Source organism: Lithobates pipiens, unplaced genomic scaffold (genome assembly GCF_037356315.1).
Source record: "Lithobates pipiens isolate NorthernLeopardFrog02 unplaced genomic scaffold, aLitPip1_a1.2 Scaffold_69, whole genome shotgun sequence".
In the NCBI taxonomy this organism is placed as follows: Eukaryota; Metazoa; Chordata; class Amphibia; order Anura; family Ranidae; genus Lithobates; species Lithobates pipiens.
In genome coordinates this window covers 44,685-62,433 of record NW_027507891.1, presented here as the reverse complement: position 1 = coordinate 62,433, position 17,749 = coordinate 44,685, and the positions used below count along the sequence as shown (strand labels likewise).

The window sequence follows — 17,749 nt, the reverse complement described above, 5'->3', positions numbered from 1 at the left end:
AAAAAAAAATGCATTTTTACCACTTCCCGCCCGCCGGCCGTCATATGATGTCCTTGACTTTGTGGGGGGATATCTGAATGATGGGTGTAGCTACAGAAATCATTCAGAGATCGGCTTTTTCAGCCGGCGACTCCCTACACCATAAGAATGATCATTGGGGCTGTTCCGCTGCTTGATCGTTCTTACAGGAGGCGAGAGGGGACGTCCCCCCCCCCCTCCTACCGCCCTCCGGTGCTTCTACCGACTCACCAATACAATCAAAGCCACAATCGTTTTTTTTTATTTCAGGCTTCCCAGCCTAGAGGTGAGATGTGGGGTCTTATTGACCCCCCGGACCTGTCATGTCATATTCCTACAACATGGGATGTTTACATTCCTTCTAATAGGAATAAAAGTGATCAAAACATTTATTTTTGGGGAAAAAAAAGTGTCAAACTAAAATAAATAAAGTAAAATGAACAATAAAAAATAAAAAGTAAAGCGCCCCTGTCCCCATGTGCTCACATACAGAAGCGAACGCATACGTAAGTCCCGCCCACATATGAAAACGGTGTTCAAACCACACATGTGAGGTATCGCTGCGAACGTTAGAGCGAGAGCGATAATTCTGGCCCTAGACCTCCTCTGTAACTCAAAACATGTAACCAGTAAAAAAATTTAAAGCGTCGCCTATGAGAATTTTTGTGTAGCGACGTTTCCACACACGCCATTCCACGAGCGTGTGCAATTATAAAGGGTCACATGTTAGATATCTATTTACTTGGCGTAACTTATTATTATTATAATTATTATTATTATTCTTATTAAATGCTTATATAGCTCCCACATATATAATTATTATTATTGTTATTTAAATGTATTATTATTATTCTAATTAAATACTTATATAGCTCTCACATATATCATTATTATTATTATTATTATTATTATTATTATTATTATTATTATTATAATTATTATCCTTATGAAATACTTATATAGCTCCCACATACATAATAATAATAATAATAATTATTATTATTATTATTAAATATTTATATAGCTCTCACATATATCATTATTATTATTATAATTATTATTATTATTATTATTATTATTAAATACTTATATGGCTCTCACATATATAATAATTATTATTCAGCCCCTACCCTGTCCACCTTTAGGAGATCCCTGAAAACTCATTTATTCAGGGAAGCCGATCCCAACCCCCACCTAACTGTCCCCGAGCCCCCCCATCAAATCATTCTCTGCAGCTATTACCTTTTGTACCACCAACCCCCTCCCTTTAGAGTGTAAGCTCTACGACCCGGGCCCTCCTGTACCTTTTGTATTGTACTGTACGGTAATTGTGCCCCCCCCCCCCACCGTACATTGTAAAGCACTGCGTAAACCCTTGGCACTATATAAATTGTGTATAATAATAATAATAAATACTTATATAGCTCTCACATACACCATGGTGCTGTACAGGGAACACTGAGCCAGTCACATCAGTCTCTGCACCAGAGGAGCTTACACTCTAATTCCAGCCCCCCCCTCCCCCCCCACAGTCACACACTATTATTATTATACATTTATATAGCAGACATGATAGAAGAGATGACAGGGGGGACCAGGACCATCTGAAGAGCATTATACCCCCCCTCCCCCAATACTGAGGCCCTGTCCTGTCTACACAATCACACACGGGAATAAAAATGCAGATTATCAATAAGGTTATATTTATTGGTACTTCCAACAAATCCGGCGTTTAAACAATAACACAAGGTGTGGACAATATAACAGGAGCGCGAAGAGCGAGAAATGACATTCTCTGTTTTATTTCACTTTTATTCTAAGATTGTATCAAAACAAAATATATTAAATGTTGAACTTTCTCTTACAGGAGTTATTTCAGAGCTTTCGAGCAAAGAAAAGACGGCAGAAGACAGAATCACGAGCTTTTCTAAAGCACTTGAGCGTAGCGAAGCGACAAACGTAAGTATCCTCTAACGGGAAGCTGAAATGAGATCCTCTGCCAGGTTTTTATTGCAGTCCGTGTTCCTCGCTGGGGAGATCCCGCCCCCTTTATTTGTTCTGGTGACAATCCTACATTTTTAGATTTGTCATGAGAAGAAGAGCTGAAGGTGGATCACCCAATGTTCTGGGCACTGCAGTCTCAGGTGGGAATTCCTCCTCACTATAGGGAGATTTCTTCTCACTTCCTGTCACATCTCAAATTCAGGAAGTAAAGAGAAATCTCCCTATCCTAGCAGGAAATAGACTGGAAAAAAAAACTTGATGGGGTTTCAGCCTTCCCTACTCTATCCAAAACTAATAATGCTGCTTCAGGTATCCGTTGGGTTCCTATTAGGAGTTGGCATGCCCCCTCCACACCTGATAGGAAACCCAACGGCCAACCGACAGATAAAGACCCCTTTCACACTGGAGCCGTTTTTTTTTTTAGCGCTAAAAATAACGCTTGTAAAGCGCCTGAAAAATGCCTCACCTGCAGTCCCAGTGTGAGAGCCCGAGTGCTTTCACACCAGGGCGGTGCGCTTGCAGGAGGTTAGAAAGAGTCCCGCTAGCGGCATCTTTGAGGCGGTGGAGGAGGGGTGTATACATCGCTCCTCTACCGCCTCGGCCCAATGGAATTCATGGGCAGCGCTGCCTCAGTGCCTGCAAAGCACTTTGGCAGCTGCGCTACACAGGCACCTTTAACCCCCTTTTTAACCCCTTCTAGGGGGGTAAAAAACGCCCCTCTCCCACCCGAATAGTGGCGTCAAAGCGCAGCTACAATAGCAGTAAAGCTTTACGATATGTCACCACTCCCCTGACAGAACAGGGATTTGTTTACACACACAAAACCCCTGTGCTGGCTCTTGTGCACGCGATTGCATGTGAGCCGGCGGTGATCGTGCCCGCCGGCCACGCGCCTTGGGTCCCCCACACTTGAAGGAAAAGCCGTACCCGTACAGGGGTTTCGCCCAGGAGAGCCATTCTGCAGCAGTATATCTATGTGTGCCGGTCAGCAACCGGATAAAATCTTTACATCAACTTAACATCTTTTTTTGTTGTTGTTACAGATTTCAAAAACCAGCACTTTCGGAGGAAAGACAATGTACAACCTAAAAGCGTTTGTGGTAAGGCGGGCACTGGGGGGAGGGAGACGGGAGAACGAGGGAGAAAAGAAGTGGGAAGAGGCAGTTGAGCGGGAAGAACAACATCTGAGATCTCAAAGGAGAAAAATTTGGCTGCAGGTATTTAATACCAAAGAAACAGCGGAGAGGAGGTAAGTACACGTTTTTTCTATATAAATATATTTTAAGAACATAGAGGGGGAAATTAGTGCAGCTCTGCATGGTAGCCAATCAGCTTCTAACTTCAGCTTGTTCAGTCAAGCTTTGACGATAAAACCTGGAAGCTGATTGGTTCTTATTCAGAGCTGTACCAGATTTTGCACCATGCAGTTTTATTGAATAACCCCCCCCCCCCCCCCATAGAATCTGTCAATGACAATTGAAGCCGTCACATCGCCTTTGTGGAGGATTACACTTTAGTAAGACATGCAGGGCTTTTTTTTTCTCCGAAAATAGGTACAGGAACTCAATCATGACCCCCCTCCCCCCCCACACAGACCCTCCAAACCGCATCAAATAGTGGTTGTGGTCAAATTTCACTGGCAGTGGGAGGGTCTTTACAGGGCCATTAAAGTGGAGGTCCGCCGAAAAAATAAATAAATATTAAAAGCCAACAGCTACAAATACTGGAGCTGCTGACTTTTAATATATGGACCCTTACCTGTCCCAGGGAGCCCGCCATGTCGGCACCGGAAGCCGATCTGTCCGTCAGCTCTCGGCTGCTGCCGCCACCATCCTCAGTAAGGGGATCAGGGAGTGAAGCCGTGCGGCTTCACTTCCTGGTTCCCTACTGCGCATGCGCCAGCCGTCCTCGCTGGTCCCTGCTGTCTTCTGTCTCCCAGAAGACAGTGGGGAAGCACAGAGTAGGCACCGGAAAGGGCGTAGGTCACCACGAATTCCGCGGTGATCTATGCCAGGAAGTGGGAGCAAATGCTGTTATTAGACAGGTATCTGCTCCCCCCCCCCCACCATCTGCTCCCCCCCCACCCCTCCTGAACGGTGGCAAATGTGACACCGAAGGACGGAGGGTTCCAAAAAGCGGAGGTTCCATTTTTTGGGTAGAACTCCACCTTAAATACCAGATGTGCATTATGTACAGAGTGAAGAGTTGGGGAGGGGGTTACACACAGACTGCAGAGTTGGGGAGGGGGTTACACACAGACTGCAGAGTTGGGGAGGGTGTTACACACAGACTGCAGAGTTGGGGAGGGGGTTACACACAGACTGCAGAGTTGGGGAGGGTGTTACACACAGACTGCAGAGTTGGGGAGGGGGTTACACACAGACTGCAGAGTTGGGGAGGGTGTTACACACAGACTGCAGAGTTGGGGAGGGGGTTACACACAGACTGCAGAGTTGGGGAGGGTGTTACACACAGACTGCAGAGTTGGGGAGGGGGTTACAGACAGACTGCAGAGTTGGGGAGGGGGTTACACACAGACTGCAGAGTTCGGGGTGTGTTACGTAAATAGTGCAGAGTTCAGGGGTGCACTTCATACAGAGTTTAGGGGTGTGCTACACACAGAGTGCAGGTTTCAGCCTTCTTCCACAGCTGCTTACCTCTGCCTCCCCCATACACATCTCACTTTCAGCCCTCTTTAGCTCTTACCTCTGCATGCAACCCCCCTCGACTGCCCCATCTTTTCCCCATCTCCTTAAAAGCTCCACCATCTTCCACGTGTCTTATTTTTGTTGCTGTATTAAGCTGGAACACCCAGTGGGCTCTATTACCTCCCCACATACGGTAGTTGGCTCCGCCTCTCACTTGCCGGGAGCTCATCCAGTGGTGATATTGGCATTTGTACTGCATCCCGGGCCCCTATATCTCCCTTGTCTCCATCCCACTTAGTGGGAACCCCTCAGGAGATCTGATCTGTGAGAGCTGTTGGGAAACAAGCTGTCACTTGTAAGCATAGAAGCTGGACTTTTGTGTTTTCCAAGTAATAGTGGTGAGCAGAGAGCCTGAGCCAAGAGTTCCAGCTTAAAAAAAAGCCCTGAAAATATGTAACTCGTTCATCTACATTAGTGGTTCTCAACCATGTCCTCAAGTACCCCCAACAGGCCATGTTTGCAGGTTTTCCATTATCTTGCACGGGTGCTTTAAATTGGGAGTCAATGGCTTGGTATTTCGGACAGCTATTTTATCTAAGAGAAATTCCCAAAACATGACCTGTTGGGGGTACTTGAGGACAGGGATGGGAACCTTTGAGCTACATGACCCCCAGATATAGAGAACAGAAATGACTGAGGGGGGCTTTTCATGTCCCTCTGACTTTCATATTACTCAAACTAAAGATCTGGAATTATGGAGATCCATAGGACTGATCAGTAAGCAGAGTCCCCTCCAATATCCACTTTATATAACTTCTATGTGACGCTTTATACAAGTTCCTCTACTAAGCGAAAATGTTTGGAAGCCGTTAAATTCTTCTGTGTAGAACTGCCGTTTTTATATTTATCTATATATATGTGTACAACCGATATCTCACCTACCTTTGTCTTTCTTTATCATCAGGGAACTAAAGCACCAAGTGGTCGCCCACAAGATCGTCAACAAAGTTCCTTCTCCGTGTCCTGAGGAAATGCGCCACAGGTAAGTACAGAATTCACTTAGTGCTCTTCTTTATAATGGAATTCTTTGGAAGAGATATAAAATGCAGAGTTATTGCCACTGAAAAAGAAGAGCATTGAAGATAACTAGAGCCCAGCGATGTGCTTTACAAATGTGCATTGCGCTCCGCCGGCTTCGGGAGTCTGAGAGTTGGCGGAGAACAATAAGAATAAATGGAGTTTGTGAGAGAAAAGAGAAAGTTGGGAGGAGATCCCGGTATGGAGATCTGTCAAAGTCAGGTGACCGGCTCTCCTCCAATCATGGATCTCTCTCTGCTGAGACAAGCGGAGGGAACACCATCAACCAGTGGCCCGCATTTTATAAATGAGATGTAAAATTCAGGTTGGGGGATGTGTAGCCCTATATAATATATTGAATATTGGATAGCATTTTTCACCCTCTGTTATAATGAACTCCTTAGTGATGAGAGTTTTTGTTTTTCGGATGATGATGCTCCGGAGACCTCATCACTAGACATAACCTTCCATTTAAATCTATATGTAAAGGCAAAACTCTGTTATTTTTAGTTTGGGATAGAGTGGGAAAGTGTTAGAACCCCTGCCAAGTATTTAAAGCTCCCTGTGTCCCTGCTGGGGTTCTTCCCTCTACATGTCCTGGTGACCATTGTCACTGAGACACAAAGTAAAGCAAATCCTTGATGACAGCAAGAGGCGAGGAACATCTTCCAATGGGGACAATGTGGTGACATCTGTCCAAGATGAGAATTCTCCTCACTTTGGGGAGATTTGCTCCCATTTCCTGTAGCATCACCAAGATGGGAAGTAAAAGGGAAAATAGCATTTTACTATAAAAAGATAGTAAGAAATAAGCGGATGGCTGATCTAACCCTTACCGACTCTATGCAAAGCAAAGAACAGTTTAGGCTAGACATGCACTTCAAGAGGGGAAGGTTTAAGGAAATAAGAGGAAGATTTGAACTAATGGGCATCATTTTAGTAAAATATAAAGCTCATACAATCTCTGTTTTAGTTCACTTTAATCCCAAAATGTTAGAAAAACAAAATATTTCACATTACAATTTCTATTACAGGATTCCATCCAGAGCAGCAGAACGGGCAGAGGCAGAAGCCCAAACGAAGCCTTGTGAGGCTATTGTGGAACAGAGCATTGTTCCAAGAGTAGAGAGGACAACCATCCAAGAAAAGAAGATGGAGAGCATCAAAACTGTTCCAGAAATGAGTCCTCTGGAGAAGCTTAAGAAAGAAGAGAAGCTAAAACAGACAAGAATCTGTAAGAAAGGACTGGAACAGGGATTGCGGAGGAAGATGCTGGTGAGGCACGTGTTTTACACAGACCAACCAGTAAAGAGAAAGGCAACTGACGTGAATGAACTGACTCCGGTCATTCGGAAGACAAAGCAGTTGCTAAAGGTGTTTGGCCCCAATGACCCCGAGGAGGAGAAACAGGAGGAAATGTGCCAGAAAAAGGCAATTGAGCTTCAAGAACTGGATCTGGCAATTCAGAGGACGAAACATTTCCTGACCCTGTTTAACATTACAAACAGAGAGAAGAGGAGGTAAGTACGCATTTTTCTATATAAATTTATTTAAAGAACATATAGAACAAGTCAATGACAACTGAAGCAGTCACGGTGCCTTCACCGAGGATTACACCTTCAGTAGTAAATTATGTGACTTCATCTACGTGTCTTATAGGACACCCCCAGGTATAGAAATCACTGGGGGGCTTTTCATGTTCCTTCTGACTTTCATATTACTCAAACTAGAGAACTGGAGTTATGGAGATCCATAGGACTGACCAGTAAGCAGAGTCCTCTCCAATTTACAGTTAGATTTTATATAACTTCTTATAAAGTTTCCATGTGACTTTTTTTTTACAACTAAATGAAAATGTTTGTTCTTATGTGTACAACGGATATCTCACCTACCTTTTTCTTTCATTGTCATCAGGGAAATCAAACACCAAGTGGTTGCCCACAGGATAATCAATAAGGTCCCTTCTCCGTGTCCTGAGGAAATGCGCCAAAGGTAAGTACAGAATTCACTTAGTGCTCTTCTTTATAATGGAATTCTTTGGAAGAGATTTAAAATGCAGCTTTATTGCCACTTAGGCCCGGTTCACACCGCTGCGGGGGGAGATCCGGATGTGATTCGCACAGCAAATCACATCCGATCTCCGTAGCGATGCGAGTTCAGCCATACAGATAGTATACAGATAGTATGGCTGAACTCGCAGCGCTCCCGCAGCAAACTCGCACGGGACCCTTTTTTGGGTCCGCAACAGAATCGGATCGCATGGGGGTTCACACCATGCGATCCGATTCCTGTGCGAGTCGGCAGATCGCACTGCGATATGCCAACGGATCTGGGGGTGTCATTGACATAACATTGACACTCCCAGCCGTCCGCATAGGGCAGTGTGAACTGCCGGCGGGAGGTGTGCGATGCGGGTAAACGCCGCGGATTCGCGGTGTTCCCGCATCGCTATAGTGTGAACCCGGCCTTAAAGAAAACATTGAAGATAACTAGAGCCCAGCGATGCGTTTCACAAATGTGCATTGCGCTCCGCCGGCTTCGGGGGTCTGAGAGTTGGCGGAGAACAATAAGAATAAATGGAGTTTGTGAGAGAAAAGAGAAAGTTGGGAGGAGATCCCGGTATGGAGATCTGTCAAAGTTAGGTGACCGGCTCTCCTCCAATCATGGATCTCTCTCTGCTGAGACAAGCGGAGGGAACACCATCAACCAGTGGCCCGCATTTTATAAATGAGATGTAAAATTCAGGTTGGGGGATGTGTAGCCCTATATAATATATTGAAGATTGGATAGCATTTTCCACCCTCTGTTATAATGAACTCCTTAGTGATGAGAGTTTTTGTTTTTCGGATGATGATGCTCCGGAGACCTCATCACTAGACATAACCTTCCATTTAAATGTATATGTAAAGGCAAAACTCTGTTATTTTTAGTTTGGGATAGAGTGGGAAAGTGTTAGAACCCCTGCCAAGTATTTAAATCTTCCTGTGTCCCTGCTGGGGTTCTTCCCTCTACATGTCCTGGTGACCATCGTCACTGAGACACAAAGTAAAGCAAATCCTAAATTTTAAAGTTGTGATGACAGCAAGAGGTGAGGAAGATCTTCCAATGGGGACAATGTGGTGACATCTGTCCAAGATGAGAATTCTCCTCACTTTGGGGAGATTTGCTCCCATTTCCTGTAGCATCACCAAGATGGGAAGTAAAAGGAAAAGAGCATTTTACTATACACAGATAGCAAGAAATAAGCGGATGGGGGATCTAACCCTTACCGACTCTATGCAAAGCCAGTGGCGTCATTAGGGTTGGTGTCACCCGGTGCGAAAAAAATGGTGTCATCCCCCACCACCCTTTGGTCCCCCCTGAGTACAGACCCCCCCTCCATTAACTACAGACCCCCCTCCCTCAGTATAAACCTTCCCCCTCAGTACAGACACCCCTTCAGTGCAGACCACTCTATCAGTACAGACATCCCCACCTCGCTGCAGACCCCCCATCGGCACAGACACCCCACCTCAGTACAGCCACCCCCCCTCACTGCAGACCAACAGTGCAGACACCCCCCCTCAGTGCAGACCCCCTAGTGTAGACCCCCCAACAATACAGACACCCCACTCAGTACAGACCCCACTCAGTTACAGACCCCCCCCTCAGTGCAGAACCCCAGCAGTACAGACACCCCCCAGTGCAGACCCCCCTTAGTACAGACAACCCCCTCCATGCATACCCAAGTGCAGACACCCCCTCCATGCAGACCCCCCAGTGCAGACACCCCCTCCATGCAGACCCCCGTGCAGACAGCACCCCCAGTGCAGACACCCCCCTCCATGCAGACACCCCCCCAGTGCAGACACACACCCCCAGTACAGACCCCCAGTGCAGACCCCCCTCTGTGCAGACCCCGTGCAGACACCCCCCAGTGCAGATACCCCCCAGTGCAGACCCCCCCCAGTGCAAACCCCCCCTCTGTGCAGAACCCCCTCTGTGTAGACACCCCCCATTACCTCAGACCAGCAGTAATCATACACACAGCGGTGTGTGTCCCTCGAGCTCGGCTCCTCCTCTGTGTATGTTAACAGAGAGGAGGGGGAGGCGGCTTAGTTCTGCTCCGCTGAGGGAAACAGCCATGGCGTGCCGGGCACAGTACACAGTGCGACAGGCAGTGTTGGTGGTGTCACCCCTCTGGCAGGTGTCACCCGGGTGTGCCCCGCACCCCCCGCACCTGCTTAGCAACGCCACTGTGCAAAGCAAAGAACAGTTTAGGCTAGACATGCACTTCAAGAGGGGAAGGTTTAAGGAAATAAGAGGAAGATTTGAACTAATGGGCATCATTTTAGTAAAATATAAAGCTCATACAATCTCTGTTTTAGTTCACTTTAATCCCAAAATGTTTTCAAAACAAAATATTTCACATTACAATTTTTATTACAGGATTCCTTCCAGAGCAGCAGCAGGACCGGAAGAGGCAGGAGCCCAGTTGAAGCGTTATGAGAATATCTTGGAATGGAGCAATGCTCCAAGAGAAGAGAAGAAAGAAGTCCAGAAAGAAAGCCTATTCAGACGCTTTCTAAAAATATTCCGTGCGGTCAAAACATCTTCGAGCAGCGAGACCACAAAAGTAAGTATCCTCTAACAGGAAGCTTAAATTAGATCCTCTGCCAAATTTTTATTGCGGTCTGTGTCCCCGCTGGGGAGATTCCCCTTTTATTTATTCTGGTGACAATCCTAAATTTTAGAGTTATGACGAGAACGCGTGCTAAGGTGGATCACCCAATGTTCTGGGAACTACAGTCTAAGATGGGACTTCCCCTCACTGTAGGGAGATTTCTTCTCACTTCCTATTGCATCTGCAATCCAGGAAGTAAAGGGAAATCTACCTAGCAGGGACTAGACTTCATAAAAAAAACTTGATAGGGGTTTAAGCCTTTCTTACTCTACTTCAGTTGTCCGTTGGGTTCCTTATTAGGAGCTGGCATGTCCCCTGCACACCTGATAGGAAATTTAAAGGCCAACCAAAGAGACAAAGTTTGGAATTTAGTTCCATTTTAATATTTGTACAGTAAAGATTATTGGGTCCCACGGAGATTCGGACGGAATCAATCCGATGCATACCACACACAGTCAGATTATCTGACAACACGGTCCGATAAGACGCATTCCGACGGATACTCTGACCGTGTGTACGTGGCATAAGATGGGTATTCCCCTCACTGTAGGGAGATTTCTTCTCACTTTCTTTTGCATCTCCAATTCAGTAAGTCAGGGGAAATCTCCCCGGCAGGGACTAGACTGCAAAAGAAAAAAATGATACTTGATAGGGGTTTAATAATTTCCTACTCTATCCTAAACGTATAATGCATGCTGCTTTGGAAGTCCGTTGGGTTCCTATTAGAAGCTGGCATGCCCCCTCCACACCTGTTAGGAAACCCAATGGCCAACCGAGAGACAAAGTTAGGAATTTAGTTCCATTTTAAAACGTGTACAAAAAACTTAACATCTTTTTTTTTTTTTCTTTATAGCTTTCAATTGTGTATATCAACCAAGAAACACAGTGCACGCTACAGGAAGACCCAAAGGATATGAAATTCCAGGACGTGGCAACTTGGAAGAAGGAAATGATGGCAATGTTCTTTGACAGCAATGACCCAGCGGAGAGGAGGTAAGTACACGTTTTTCTATATAAATATATTTAAAGAACACATATGTCAATGACAATTGAAGCCGTCACATCAGGGGTCATTTACTAAAGGAAAATCCACTTTGCACTGCAAGTGCATTGAAAGTGCACTTGGAAGTAAAGTCGCTGTAGATCCGAGGGGGACATGCAAGGAAAATAAAAAAACAGCATTTTAGCTTCCACATGATTGGATGATAAAATCAGCAGAGCTTCCACTCATTTCAGATCTACCCCTCAGATTAAGCCCTTGTACACACGGTCGGATAATCCGTCGGAATGTGTCCTATCGGACCGTGTCGTCGGATAATCCGACTGTGTGAGGTATGCATCGGACTGATTCCATTGGAATATCCATCGGACCCAATTTTCCAACATGTTGGAAATATTTCCCGACCAACTGGGCCGATCGGACATACTCCGATCATGTGTAGAGAATTTTGATCGGACCAAGTGCCACGCATGCTCAGATCAAATTCCTACATCAAAGCTATTGGCTACTAGCCTGAATGTAGTCCCATCGTAACGAAATTACGTCATCACGTTCTAAAAGATCGGATTTTTCGACAACTTAGTCCGACCCGTGTGTATGCAACAGTTTCGGACACAATCCGTCGGACAAAATCCGACGAATTTAGTTGGCAGAATCTCCGACCCGTGTGTACAAAGGGCTTAGAGCGACTGCACTTCCAAGTGCAGTTTCAAGTGCACTTGCAGTGCAAAGTGGATTTGCCTTTTCGTAAATAACCCCCATTGTCTTCCTGGAGGATTACGCTTCAGTAGTAAAATACATAACTCGACATCTACATGTCTTATAGACGCCCCCCCGGGTATGGAGAACTGAAATCACTGGGGGGCCTTTTCATGTCCCTCTGATGTTCATATTACTCAAACTAGAGAACTGGAATTATGGAGATCCATAGGACTGATCAGTAAGCAGAGTCCCCTCCAATATCCACTTTATATAACTTCTATGTGACGCTTCTTTCAAGTTCATCTACTAAGTAGAAATGTTTGGAAGCCGTTATATTGATTCTTATATATGTGTAGAACCGATATCTCATCTACCTTTTTTGTTTCTTGGTCATCAGGAAAATTGCACACAAAGTAGTTGCCTACAAGATCATCAACAAAGTTCCTTCTCCGTGTCCTGCAGAAATGCATCGCAGGTAAGTACAGAATTCACTTAGTGGTCTTCTTTATAATGGAATTCTTTAGAAGAGATTTAAAATGCAGAGTTATTGCCGCTTAATCAGAAGAGCATTGAAGATAACTAGAGCCCAGCGATGTGCTTTACAGATGTGCATTGCGCTCCGCCGGCTTCGGGAGTCTGAGAGTTGGCGGAGAACAATAAGAATAAATGGAGTTTGTGAGAGAAAAGAGAAAGTTGGGAGGAGATCCCGGTATGGAGATCTGTCAAAGTCAGATGATGATCCTCCGGAGACCCCTCTCACTAGACATACCCTTCTATTTCAAAGCATATGTAAAGGCAAAACTCATTTTTAGTTGGGATCAGAAAGCGTTAGACCCTCTGCCAAGTATTTATAGCTCTGTGTCCCTGCTGGGGTCATTTTTCCCTCTACGTGTCCTGGTGACCATTGTCACTAAGACACAAAGTAAGGGGGAATCCTGAATTTTAGAGTTGTCATGACAGCAAGAGGTGAGGGAGAATCTTCCAATGGGGACAATGTGGTGACATCTGTCCAAGATGAGAATTCTCCTCACTTTAGAGAGATTTGTCCTCATTTCCTGTAAGATCGCCAGTATGGGAAGTAAAAGGAAATCTCCCTAATAGGACACAGATACCAAAAAAAAAGACAAGTAACTGAATAGTGGATCTAACCCTTACCTATTCTATTCAAGGCAGAGAAAAGTTTTGGCTAGACATGCACTTAAAGCGGAATTCCACCCAAAAGTGTAACTTCCGCTCATTGTACTCCTTCCCCCCTCCGGTGCCACATTTGACATCTTTCGGGGGGGGGGGGGGGGGGGGACAGGATATCTTTCACAGGTATGCTGTCCCCACTTCCGGGAGCCTCAGCCGTGGATATTTGCATCACCGCTCGGGCTCCCGCCAGTAGGAGAGGGGAGCGGATCCTCGCGCATGTGCAGTAGGGTTCCCGGTGTGAAGCCGCAAGACTACACTGCTGGGTTCCCTTACTCACAATGGAGGCGGCACGCACCCGACAGCTGATGGAAACATCATCTGCGGTGCCGACATCGCTGGACTCCAGGACAGGCAACTGTCCGATTATTAATAGTCAACAGGTGCAGTATGTGCGGCTGCTGGCTTTTCATTTTTGCTGCGGTGGGTGGACCTCCGCCTTAAGGAGGGGGAGGTTTAAGGGAATAAAAAGAAGATTTTAGCTAATGGGCATTATTTTAGTAAAATTTAAAGTTTCTACATTTCTTTTAGTTCACTTTAATCCCAAATTTTCAGTAAAACTAAATATTTCACATTACAATTTCTCTTACAGGATTCCTGCCAGAGCAATGGAGCAGGAGGAGGAGAAAATCCATCACTTTAAGAATATTTTAGAATGGAGCAACAGTTTCAGCAAACAGGAGAAAGAAGTCCAGAGTGAAAACCTATTCAGCGACAAAACATCGGGGAGAAAGAATATCACAAAAGTAAGTGTCCTCTACCAGGAAGCTGAAATGAGATCCTCTGCCAAGTTTATTTTTTTTTTTATTGCAGTCTGTATTCCCGCTGCGGAGATCCCCCCTTTATTTGTTCTGGAGACAATCCTAAATTTGTAGATTTGTCATGAGAAGAGTTGAAGGTGGATCATCCAATGTTCTCTAAAATGGGAATTTTCCTCACTGTAATGAGATTTCTTCTCACTTCCTGTTGCATCTCCAATTCAGGAAGTAAAGAGAAATCTCCCTAGCAGGGACTAGACTGCACAAAAAAAAATAAAACAACTTGATAGGGTGTTAAGCCTTCCCTACTCTTTCCACAATTATTAAACCATGCTGATTCACGTTGGGTTCACGCTATTGCTAATGGAATGTGGCTTTCACCGCATCCCATTCGCAATAGCAGGAGATTGTGCCCGGCTCTCTATGGAGCCGGTTCACACACATCCACAGCGGCTCCGGTGCCAATTGCACAGGAGTCCTTTGCGTGTTTTGGTCCATTTCAGGCCCAAATTCAGCCCAAAATTGGCTGAAGCATTGAATGGAGACGTACCGGACTCCTGCTGTGAGCCGCTGCCAATCTCCAGTGTGAACCCGGCCTCTCAGTTGGCCGTTGGGTTCCTATTAAGAGTTGGCGCGCCTCCTGCACACCTGATAGGAAACCCAACGGCCAACCAAGAGACAAAGTTTTGAATTCAGTTCCACTTTAAAATCTGTATATTAAGCCAAGTTTTTTTTTCCTTTCCTTTATAGACTCTCTGCCTGGAACTGAAGGAAGCAGCCAAGCAGAAGAAGACATGGGAAAAGGGGAAAAGGGAAGGGGAAATGGAAGAGAAGAAGATGGGGGTGGGGGAGCAAATGGAGAAGGAGAAGACAAACACCTTCACTGAAGAGGAGAAAAGGAAAGTGGAGGAAGAAGTGGAGTGGAAGAAAAAGAATGAACGGAAGGTTAAAGCGATGAGGGATAGAATACAGAGGGTGAAACTCTATGAAAAGATGACAGACACCGAGGACCCAGAGGAGAAGAGGTAAGTACACATTTTTCTTTCTAAATACATTTTTAGACCATATAGAATACATAGATGGCAATAGAAGCCGTCACATTGCCTTCATGGAGGATTACACTTTAGTAGGAAAATATGTTACTAGTTCATCTACATGTCTTATAGACACCCAGAGGCGGACTGACCGCTCGGGCACTGCCCGAGGGCCCCATGCCACCAAGGGGCCCCATCAGGGTTGCCAGCCTCAATAAAACCAGGAACAGAATGTAAAAATCTGTGTTTTTTTAAAGATTCCAAGATTATAGCTGCCCCATCTCTCCAATACCTTTTAAGTGTGTGTGTATTCTATGTGTGTATACTGTATGTGTGTACTGTGTGGTCATAATCTATTGCCTAGGGGCCCCATAATCTCCTATTGCCTGGGGGCCCCATAATCTTCTCCTATTGCCTGGTGGTCCCATAATCTCCTATTGCCCGGGGGACCCATAATCTCCTATTGCCTGGGGGCCCCATAATCTTCTCCTATTGCCCGGGATCCCCATCATCTCCTATTGCCCGGGAGCCCCATGAGTTGTCAGTCCTCCCCTGTAGACACCCCCGGGTATAGATTATGGAAATATTTGGGGGTCTTTTTCATGCCCCTCTGACTTTCATAATACTCAAATCACAAAACTGGAATTATGGAAATCCATAAAAATCAATAAATAAATATAATTGTAACATAAAAAAAACATTTCCAACTCATACTAAGCAGAAATGTTTGGAAGCCGTTATATTCTTCTGTGTAGAGCCGATATCTCATATACCTTTCTATCTTCATCATCAGGAAACTAATGCAGAGAGTGATCGCCCACAAGATGATCAACAAGATTGGCGCCCCTTGCACTGGACAAAGACGGAATTCGTAAGTAGTCTTATTTATAGTGGAAATCTTTGGGGGGGGGGGGAGGGGGGGGTTAGAAAGCAGAGATATTACATTAGATAAAAAAACCGAAGCATTGAGCATTGAGTATTTTTGGATGATGATGCTCCGGAGACCCCTCTCACTAGACGTAACCTTCTATTTCAAAGCATATGTAAAGGCAAAACTCATTTTTAGTTGGGATAGCCTAAGAATGTGTTAGACCCTCTGCCAAGTATTTATTTGATTCTTTCCTGTCCATGTCCTGGTGACCATTGTCAATAAGACACAAAGTAAGGGGGAATCCTGAATTTTAGACTTGCCATGACAGTAAGAGGTGAGGGAGAATCTTCCAATGGGGACAATGTGGAGACATCTGTCCAAGATGAGAATTCTCCTCACTTTAGAGAGATTTGTCCTCATTCCTTGAAGCATCACCAAGATGGGAAGTAAAAGGAAATCTCCCTAACAGGACACAGATAGCCCCAAAAAAAAAAGGAAACTGAATAGGGGATCCAACCCTTACCTACTCTATTCAACTCAAAGAAAAGTTTTGGCTAGACATGCACTTAAAGCGGAGCTCCACCCAAAAGTGGAACTTCCGCTCATTGTACTCTTTCCCCCTCCGGTGGCACATTTGGCACCTTTCAGGGGGGAGGGGAAGCAGGAAACCTGTCTTTCACAGGTATCCTGTCCCCACTTCCGGGAGCCTCAGCCATGGATATTTGCATCACCGATAGGGCTCCCTCCTCCTTCCCCGGCCGCCGGGCCAGTAGGAGAGAGGAGCGGAGCCTCGCGCATGCGCACTAGGGTTCCCAGCGTGAATCCGTAAGGCTACACTGCCGGGTTCCCTTAGTTGCAATGGAGGCGGCACACACCCACATGGAAACATCTGCGGTGCCGACATCGCTGGACTCCAGGACAGGGAAGTGTCTTACTATTAAAAGTCAACAAGTGCAGTATGTGCGGCTGCTGGCTCTTCATTTTTGCAGCGGTGGGCGGACCTCTGCCTTGAGGAGGGGGAGGTTTAAGGAAATAATAAGATTTTATGGCCTTTATTTTAGTAAAATGTAAAGTTTATGTACTATTTTCTGTTTTAGTTCACTTCAATCCCAAATTTTCAGCAAAACTAAATATTTTACATTACAATTTCTCTTACAGCATTCTTGTCATAGCAGAGGAGCAGGAGAAAGAAATCCAGAACAAAAACCTATCCAACATCAAACCATCCGTGAGAGAGAAGATCACAGAAGTAAGTATCCTCTAACCGGAAGCTGAAATGAGATCCTCTGCCTAGTTTTTATTGCAGTCTGTGTCCCCGCTGCGGAGATTCCACCTTCATTTGTTCTGGAGACAATCCTAAATTTGTAGATTTGTCATGAGAAGAGTTGAAGGTGGATCATCCAATGTTCTCTAAAATGGGAATTTTCCTCCCTGTAATGAGATTTCTTCTCACTTCCTGTTGCATCTCCAATTCAGGAAGTGAAGAGAAATCTCCCTTGCAGGGACTAGACTGCACAAAAAAAACAACTTGATAGGGTGTTAAGCCTTCCCTACTCTATCCACAATTATTAAACCATGCTGATTCACGTTGGGTTCACGCTATTGCGAATGGAATGTGGCTTTCACCGCATCCCATTCGCAATAGCAGGAGATTGTGCCCGGCTCTCTATGGAGCCGGTTCACACACATCCGCAGCGGCTCCGGTGCCATCTGCACAGGAGTCCTTTGCGTGTTTTGGTCCATTTCAGGCCCAAATTCAGCCCAAAATTCAGGCTGAAACCAG

General features: G+C 45.3%; 1 protein-coding gene across 1 annotated transcript in view; it reads left to right on the top strand.

Moving 5' to 3' along the window:
• LOC143959271 (uncharacterized) overlaps positions 1 to 17,749 on the top strand; it is a 113,540-nt gene that overhangs the window by 84,649 nt on the left and 11,142 nt on the right. The window contains exons 26-28 of the mRNA XM_077467947.1: positions 14,812 to 15,086; positions 15,889 to 15,966; positions 17,125 to 17,215. Of these exons, the coding sequence (XP_077324073.1) occupies positions 14,812 to 15,086; positions 15,889 to 15,966; positions 17,125 to 17,215 (444 nt within the window). The remainder of the gene's footprint in view (positions 1 to 14,811; positions 15,087 to 15,888; positions 15,967 to 17,124; positions 17,216 to 17,749) is intronic.